The 9105-nt window shown below is 51.5% G+C and overlaps 1 protein-coding gene across 1 annotated transcript; it reads left to right on the plus strand.

The window, feature by feature from the left end:
* CSUI_004355 (1-deoxy-d-xylulose-5-phosphate synthase) lies at positions 1-8911 on the plus strand (the record flags this gene model as incomplete). Its single annotated transcript, XM_068064547.1, has 12 exons — positions 1-954; positions 1305-1464; positions 1764-1866; positions 2334-2444; positions 2766-2894; positions 3469-3794; positions 4288-5027; positions 5311-5452; positions 6124-6212; positions 6772-6865; positions 7578-8039; positions 8626-8911. Coding segments are annotated over 12 exons (3433 nt in total), but the record flags the coding sequence as incomplete, so codon positions are not given.
* Between the last annotated feature and the right edge of the window lie 194 nt (positions 8912-9105).

Raw genomic sequence — 9105 nt, forward strand, 5'->3', positions numbered from 1 at the left:
TCTTCTGTCTTCCTCTCTTTCGTCTTTTTTATATCCATTCTCGTCAAGTTATCTTTCTATCTCTAAGCCTCTACGAGAGCACAGTGCTGCTTACTCATCCCTCCCTATTATTTCTCCCAGTGCCCGTCTACCCGGGGGCGGTGCAGTCATTACAAACCAGAGTCGTCCGCATCCCAGTTTTTCTCGTTCATTGGTTTCTCCGGCTTTTGCATGGCGGTCTCTCAACCGGGCCAGGTCCTCTCTTTTTTCTCTTTCTTCTTTTTGTCGTGGCCGTCCAGAGTCACTCGGTTACTTGGCTTCACGGGAGCTGATCTCATCATGTGCCTCTCCTTGCTCTCCTTTAGCAAAGGAACCGTCTCTGTCATTTCTGTCAGTTTCATTGTCTACGCCTCATTTTTCTTCCTTGGTCGGTAGTCCGTCTGTCGGCGCAAACAGGACTAGTACAGCATTCGAGGACACCCTCACGTCGTGTGGCTTTACGAGAGATGCTGTCCCTGGAGCTCGTAGCTTCATTTCGTGTCGAGCAGAAGGTGTGTCCGCTCTTCCGAGACCGCCTAAACGTTCTCGTGAAGAGATTTCTTCTAAGGTTCTGTCCTATCCAACTGCCCGTCCTGTTCAGTCAGAGAAGTCAGAAACCTCCGGTCATCAGCAGGGCGTTGCCTTCCAGCGAATGGGCGAACTCTCTAAGGAGCTACGCCGCGAGGAGGGAAACCAGTCAGGGCACAGCGAAAGCTTCAGAGTTTCCAACGACCGTATGACGAGCAAGCGGCAGCTCGAAGAACGAGGCTTCGCCTCTCTTCATCAGAGGTTCGCAAGACGCTCAGTGCCTCCGCTGCTCCCTAAGCCTTCTCACAGCATCTCGAAACATAAAGGCCTCTGCAATCTTCTATCCGCCGTCAACCTGCCTTGTGACCTGAAACGGCTGCCTCTCCAGTCACTCCCTCAACTCTGCGAGTAAGAGCGCTTGCTACTGGCGCACATCTCTCCTGCAGCGATAGCGACTTCCCGTACTTCGTCTGCGCCGGTTTCGAAGACGGAAGTACCACTAGGGCTACGATCGACTCCTATTCCTTGGCCAGCATCCACAAAAATATACGGCCGAGTCAAGAGGCAGCCGAGCCCAAGTTCCCGTCAGTATGAAAAGAGCGCCTCTGTTCTCTATCTCAAGTCCCCATGCATTCACGGTTGCCGTGATGGCGACACTTGTACGTGCGCGAAGTCTGCTCACTGTCCAGTGTTGCCTTCGTACTATTCCACGTCGCCTGGAGGCTGTTTTGACTGAACCGATCCTCGTTTTTTTGCAGGGAAATCCGTCAAGAGATTCTACGGGTGGTGTCTCAAGTTGGAGGACACCTGGCTTCCTCACTAGGCATGGTGGAGGTCATTGTTGCTTTGTTACGCGTTCTTGATGTACCCACGGACCGCATTGTCTACGACGTTTCACACCAAGCCTATCCACATAAGGTATGCAGTCCACAGCGAGCGCACAGCGGATCAGAATATGACGTTGTTCTCTACTCGGAAATGGACAGCCACGTACGTACATGCTATAAGTTCAGCTGTACAAAACAGGGGACGGAAGGACCTTTGATGAGTACGTTACTCAGAATCTACCAAGGAATCAGGGTCATCTCTCTATTGCACACTAACATCGAGGAGAATTGTGATGGACAAGTTCAGACGACCCGGCGGTCGCCCAGTCCACATCAGTTTATGGGATGGTCTTACGCAGGTCTTTTTGTCCGCTCTGTCCGCGCTCACAGATGTTGACAGGACGACGGCACTTAATGGGCAGCTTGAGGAGGTCTGGGGGTATCTCCGGCTTCTGTAAAAGATCTGAGTCCATTTACGACGCCTTTGGGGCTGGTAAGTAAAGCAGCCTGTCCCTCTTGCCTACGGAGCCGCACGAGACCGTCAAAGCTAACTTCCCGTGCTCTCGTTAAAGCGTTTGCTGAGCTCTCTTGTGGTACCAACGTTACTCTGTAGAAGCATCCTGGAGCCAAACTGGAAGGCGCACTGTAGAGCGGCCGTCGTACGTGCAGCGTCATTTTCAACCTACCGCCGTACTTCTTTCCTGGCGCCTACGCACAGTACGAGAGAGAGTTGCGCTGACTTCGACATCCAACATACAACGTCACGGTCGCGAAGCTAGGATATCATACAACATACTTTCGCAGTCATTGTCTGTTGTCCCGCTGTGATGCTCCTGTCCCTAGTCAGGTCGTGACTTTCCACGCAGCTCGCGAATAGGGGTGACAGTTTAGAAGATGTGTTGAACCGAGCAGAGCGTGCCGTGAGAGAACCGACTGCGTGATTCTTGTTTCTCTTTTCAGGCCATTCGTCAACGTCTATCAGTTCTATCCAGGGCATGACAGTTGCGTGGCAAGTTCTCCATGAGGCGGCAAGGGGAAGCGCGAAGCGGCGGTTGCATGTCGCAGTGATTGGTAGGGCTTCTGTTGTTTCGTCCGTTTATGACCTCCCATCGCTGAGAGCGCATGTGCTACGTGGGCGGAATGTATCCTGACGGGAGCCAGGAACGCACCTCCGCCTTTCTTATATGCCGTTGACACTATGTGAGAGAGTGTCCCAACCGCTTTTTTCCAGAGTTCTGTAGGCGTTTGTGGCTGCTTACTTCTCGTGGTGCTGCGCACGTGTTTTTTGCCGTGACGGTAGTAGTCCGAGTGGTGTCTCTGTTGTAGTCCTCGCCGAACTGTGAGTAAACAATGGCGTCAGTGTGTTGTCGGTTCCGTGGGCAACACCTTCAGGCGACGGCGGCCTGACTGGAGGTATGGCTTACGAGGCGCTCAATGCGTGCGGGTATTTGAGGACTCCTGTCCTTGTCCTCCTTAATGACAATCAGCAAGTCTCTCTCCCCACGGGCACCGCCTCAGCCGGTAAGCTGCAGAACACTGCAGAAGTATCCTGCGTGACACAGCAATCGTCAGCGCGCGGCCACCCACCGTTGCTCCTGCTTCCTCTTTATACGCGTGGATCGAGACGTCTCATGAAGTTTCATCGTGTGGTGCATTCTGTGAAGCGTAAAATTTCCAAGAATGCGACATCCACAAGCGTTCTCCGGGGGTACTGTACACTTGTTCTACATGGTAGACCGGGTTCCTCTGCTATGAACACGCAGCAAAGCTTGTGGAAAGGCACTTCTGTCAGGGAGATCACCACCGCTTGCTTCTTGGACAGAGACTTGAAAAGAGCCCTCCTGTTGAAGACTCGATCTGCTAATGATAGGAAGAATTCCAATCTTTGATCGTGTCTTGTGCTGTGCTCCATATCTGCCGTGACAGAGCACGAAAAAGCTTAACGTCGTACGGTAGTAGGGAGCTTTGCAGAAAAGGCACATCCGCGGTGCACTGTGTTGTGAGTTTTAGAGAATCTCACTCTAAAGGCTGTCTAAACACCGACGAACAGTGGCTGAGGACCCCTGACTGAGTCTTCCTCTTTGTTCTTTCGCAGGCGGGACTGCTCCCGCGAGTGCAGTTTCTCGTCACATGGAGAAATTACTGAAGGCGAGAGACTTTCTGTCTCTCAAGTCTGTCTCGCGGAATGGCGAGACGCCCGTGAGAGGGACAGGCCTCCTGGAGAATGGAGACGGAGCGGAGTCGAGGCGACGACAGTGCGAAGATATCTTGGATGCACAAGAGCGAGAAGGCGAAGACGAGAACGGCGATTCACACTCCCAAGTAGACTCTTCGTTTTTCGAGGCTCTCGGGTTCGAGTATCTCGGTCCAGTGGATGGCCACGATGTTGAGAATCTTGTTGCTGTTCTCTCTGATTTGAAGGTGCGTGGTACTTGAGCTCTAGTGCGAAGTCATACTGGCAAGTCGTAGAACACACACAAGGCGGATAAGTTGTCGAACTGTTGGATGAAGGAACCCACGCACCTTTACTGAGGTATTCTCAAGTTCTGTGCTCCACCGTTCTTGTTCACAGTCACGCGTAGGTTGTCCTTCAAATTGTGGAAGCACTGGCCTCGGAGGGAGGCATTCGTACATCGTAGTGGGGGTGCTTTGAACTTGCTATACCGAGGTGCACTAGAGAAAGCCTAGCCTGTTCTGTTGCTGCTCTCTAGCTTCTGTTGATGAAGTTCGGAAAACATCAGTTCACAATGAAATGTGAGAAACGCCTAGACTTTGTGCGCTTGAAAGAATGTCATCTAGACTTCAGGGTCATTTGAATTAAGCGGCCAACCGAGCAAATATCTACAGATACTGTTTCACGCTCGCCTATAGCCTCTTGCTCGCTCCGCTGTTCCTGTGTGTTCTTCCCCCCTAGCGTTCTGGTCTGAAAGGCCCTACTGTCTTGCATGTGAAGACGGAAAAGGGCCATGGATATCCTCCTGCGTTGGAGGCAGCCGACCGCCTCCATGGAGTTACTCCAGGTTTCTCCGATACGCTGAAATTGGTCAGGCCCCCCTTGGAAGCCTCTTTCAAAAAGAAGCAGTGCGGGACTAACCCCTCTCTTTACACGCCTCAACAACGCATTTCACAGTCTACCGCTGCCTTGCATCGACTTCAGTCAGGCCAAGTGTCCCCAGCTGACAGTAACTGTAGAACAAGCGGCTCTCACCAGCAAAATCAGAGCTCGACAGACCAAACAACTTCCAGTACATTGGAGGGCACCCCACAATCGACGCAGAATCTGTCGCCCCATGCGGGCTTGCTGGGCGGAACAAGTCTTGTGTCTTCATCTCAGAAGTCGGCTTCAAGTGGAAGTGTGTCCAGACCGTCGTTTACTTCGATCGCAGCGCGGGCTCTGCTGCGGTTGGCGGAAGTTGATGAGCGAGTAGTTGGCGTTACAGCTGCGATGCCAGGAGGCACTGGGCTTCATATGATGGGATCGAAATTTCCTAGAAGGATGTTTGATGTTGGCATCGCGGAGCAGCATGCTGTTACATTCGCCGCCGGTATGGCCTCTGAGGGTCTCAAGCCTTTCTGCGCTATTTACAGCACCTTCCTTCAAAGGGCCTATGACCAAATCGTCCATGATGCCGCCTTGCAGAAGCTACCCGTTAGGTAAGTTACAAAAGGAGAGACACAGTCCTACTAAGTGACAACAAAGCGGACTCATGTGAGTGGCTTACTTTCAACGGCGTAAACTGTTCGTTTGCCTCTAGTGACGATGCAGTCGATACACTGCTTTGTCGTCCAGAAGATCTCGCTTCATTCGAGGACAGGAATTGCTTGAGGTCCGAGTATTTAGCTTGAGGTAGCATTTTCTATAGGGAGATTTGTCGTTACTTTTTGCATGCAGTCACTCGGTCATGTCTTTCTGTTTGCCGGGTCGTGGCTGATTCAGATTTCTCATCGATCGCGCGGGCTACGTTGGCCCCGATGGCAGTACTCATCACGGCACCTTCGATTTGGCGTTCCTCGGTTGTCTGCCCGATCTCGTCGTGATGGCTCCCAGTGACGAACTCGAGTTACTACACATGGTAGAGGTGAGAACTGCAGCTGCCAAAAAAACGCGGGACCTTCAACCCGTGTACAGTACCTGTATGCTCAGATAAAGCGCGGGGGACTCACAAGACACTCGCACTGCGAAATTTGCTCGCATCCTTCTCGGCTCATGGGAGTATGGACTGAATTCATCAGAGTCAATAAAAGCTCAACAATGTAATAAGCATGTATCCTCTCCGGACAGCAAGTAATAGAAGTGGCTCGCTTTTTCTCCCTCGATAGACACGAGTGCGCGGGGGGACGCAGGGTGGCTGCTTTCAGAGAAGGCGGGATCTGAGCGTGAGGAGCAATCAGCGCAAACTCCAGAAAACAGACTGGGCGCGTGGAGGAGCACTGGCATCAGCGGACTAGCTCCTTCGTCGATCTCCTATGTCTAATCAATGAATGAGAAGCTATGAATTCCACTTTGGGAGCCAGCAGACTCGCGAGGGGGCCGTGAATGACGTCGTTGCTCGCGTGGATCTGCACGTCCAGAAAGAAAGAGAACAGATATTTGTAGCACGAGCATGCCTCACTAGCTGCCGGGTCATGGGATTCTCCAAGAGTGTGCGTGTACACACGCAGAGACGGCCCTGCAGCTAAAGTCAGATAGAGCGACCTCTTCAGCGTAGTTCACGGCGTAGTTTCGGGGTTGTGTTGCATGCTCTCTCAGACGGCATATCAGTACGAGAAGGGGCCATCAGCTGTACGCTATCCTCGATCTTCATGCTATGGTATCGCGACCCTCAACAATTTTCTCGGGTGAGGAGAAGTCGAGCACACATTATATTTTAGCGTCGTCCGGCGATGTCCGTGCTGTCACCGCAGGTTTGAGTGCAGTCGTGGTGTGCCGCATTGTTAATAGTAAAACTCTCAACTCTGAAGGGGGCAGTCGATGAGATGCAGGATGTGCTTCTGGGGTATCGCATACCTGCCCGCTCGCTCGTTACCCGAAAGAAAGATTCTCGCCTAGCGGATTGGAGGAGGGGTTGCTCTTGAGGGCTTTGGTTGGTTGTGCGGGCCCGGTGTTGATGAACTCTTGACTCCACAGCTGTGACTACCAGCGCATGTCCTTCACAACACTGCTACCACTACTAGCCGATAGTAACCACCGGTATACAATAGGAAAAGATTGATTGTTAAAAGATTTCAATTCTCCGAGGACGCATGTGTCTGCCAGCCGTACGCGGTTCTAGTCGATGCAAGTTGTCCTGAAAGTATGCCACGTCGTTCTTCTCCCAGTCGACTGTTCATCGTGGATCAAGTAACACCTAAAGGAAACAAACTTGTCTTCTTTTGTATCTTTCTTTCCCGTTCACAGCCACTCCGTGACTGAGATGCCACAGCGTGGAAAGGCCTTGGAAGTAGGCAAGGGTAGAATTGTGAAGAAAGCGAAGCCGCACGCGAAACACAAGGTAAATGTGACTAGGTTGTGCGCCGTTGCATGCCCTGATCGTCGTTCTTGTAGAAGAACGGAAATCGACTAGCGCAAGTCACAACGAATGTTTTCGCGTGTTTATTGCTAGCAGGACAGGTCCCTCCAGCTCACGTGATACGTATTTGCAGCGCAGCCTCTCCTTCTCTACTCTTGTGTACTTCCGGAGACATACAGTAAAGTTGTACATTGTATGCACTATCCTAATCATCGAAGTGATGGCAGCGAATACCCGGGATGGCAGTTCCGTCATATCCCACTACATGCGCAGATAGTGGTAGCACAGGCACTTGCGGACTTTCGTGTGTGCGCCACGCCCTCGCGTCCTTTGTCGAGGGTGACGGATAACAAACCTCTATCTAGTCAACTCCGTCCTGATGGACCTGCTTGTGCGGGAGAAAACAAAGCCCTGCAGACAGCGCTTCTTGTGTTGCAACTTCTTGCAGCACGCCGGTTATCTCTATTAGTCTCCTAAACTTGTCAGTAGCACAGAAATCACCTGTGTCACGAAAGAAAAGCTCACTTTACTCCCTTGTTGTGCGGTCGGGAAGACACCGGTGGGCGCCCCACAGCCAGGTATAAGGAATACTTCATACTTTACTGAAAGGAGAAGCGGACAACCTTGTAAAAAGGAGAACAACAGTATGCACCATACAATATCTGTTGAACATTGGTGATCCGTTTGCATGCAGGTGGCGATTTTATCCCTAGGGACTCGGCTCCTGGAGGCAGTTCAGGCTGCTCAAATGTTAGAGGAGGGTCCTACCGGTCCTTCTTCCAGTTCAGTCCCCGAAGACTCTGGAGGCACTCCATCGACTCGGGTCGTCACTTTGAGCGACGACACCTCTATCTCTATCGCTCCAACGTCTCACCATTGTAAACAGATGTCTTCAGGTTGGTCAGACTCGCGAGAAATCACCAGTGGACAAGGAAATGCAGGGGATAAAAGAAGAAACGCTTGTCATGAGAATGAAGTGGGTGTTACTGTTGCCGATGCCCGCTTTCTAGCACCTCTGGATCTTGAGCTTCTTCGACAGCTAGCAGCCGATCATGAAGCTCTTTTGGTCGTGGAGGAGGGGAGTGAGGGTGGATTCGGGTCTCATGTCTTAAAGGCCCTAACCGACGAGGCTATGCTTGATGCAGGCACACTCAAGGTGAGCGTTCTTGGTTGCTGATTGATGTACTGAATACATACGTGTCCCGGATGTGTCCCCTGTACACAGGAGATGGCTACGCACGAGTACTCGCCCACATGGAAGGGTTGAGATATCCCTCAGCTTGTGTTTGTGACCGAGTATTATGTACATGAACTCAGTCAGTCGGCAAGGCTTCGGTAGGGCTTAGCAGCAAGCCGAGGACAGTTGAGTGTTCACTTGATAGAATAGTGATGTTCCGCACTCATTCTAGAGGTGGTTTTCTCACCGAACGTATAAGGAAGAACCTTCCTGCTAGAACTTCCGGCATCCGCCTCGATTCCTGCTGACGCGACGTGGAAAGAACTTCCTTCACGGTGCACTTGCGTGCATGCATAGGTATGTTTCTCTGTATGAATCTCCCTGTCTTTCTGTCTGTGTTCGCCATTGGTCTGCTCTTTTACTTTCCCTGTGTATGGCTATCCTTGCTTTCCCCCCGCCGCGGCTGCTGTGACAGGTGGTTCATCTAAACAACGTGGTGTGTTGAATGTGGGAGTCTCTTTTCATACTCCGTTGTCTTGTCTCTCTCTCTTCTCTTCATTCGTAGGTCCGGTCACTGACCATGCCAAGACGTTTTATGGAGGCGGGCACTCAGCAGCAACAATACGAAGATGCAGGGCTTACAGCTCCGCATTTCGCTAGGGTGATACGCAGTCTCATCCAAAGCTGAAGCCAGGAGCTGTCACAAGCTAGGGGCACGTCGTCAACTCTCAATAGCCGTCCCCCCTTCAGTGGTTTTATAGTTGATCTCGATTGATTTTGTTGAAGGATTGAAGGACATATGCATTTCATTTGAATGAACTTCTCGAGCTTGTATGTATATTTGATGCGCGACAGACAACACTCTCGGGAGTCTCTTCTTTTCTTGTTCTTCTATTNNTTCTCGCCATCTGATGCCGCGCACTCACTGACACTTCCGTGAGCTAACACTTTTTTTGAGGAGGATTCCAGGCCCTTACTTGCTCATTGACATAGGCATTTCAAACGCCTTGCATGTGACTGAAATGTGACGTATTCGTGTTTCTTT

Source organism: Cystoisospora suis, assembly GCF_002600585.1.
Source record: "Cystoisospora suis strain Wien I chromosome Unknown contig_2019, whole genome shotgun sequence".
NCBI classification, from domain to species: domain Eukaryota; phylum Apicomplexa; class Conoidasida; order Eucoccidiorida; family Sarcocystidae; genus Cystoisospora; species Cystoisospora suis.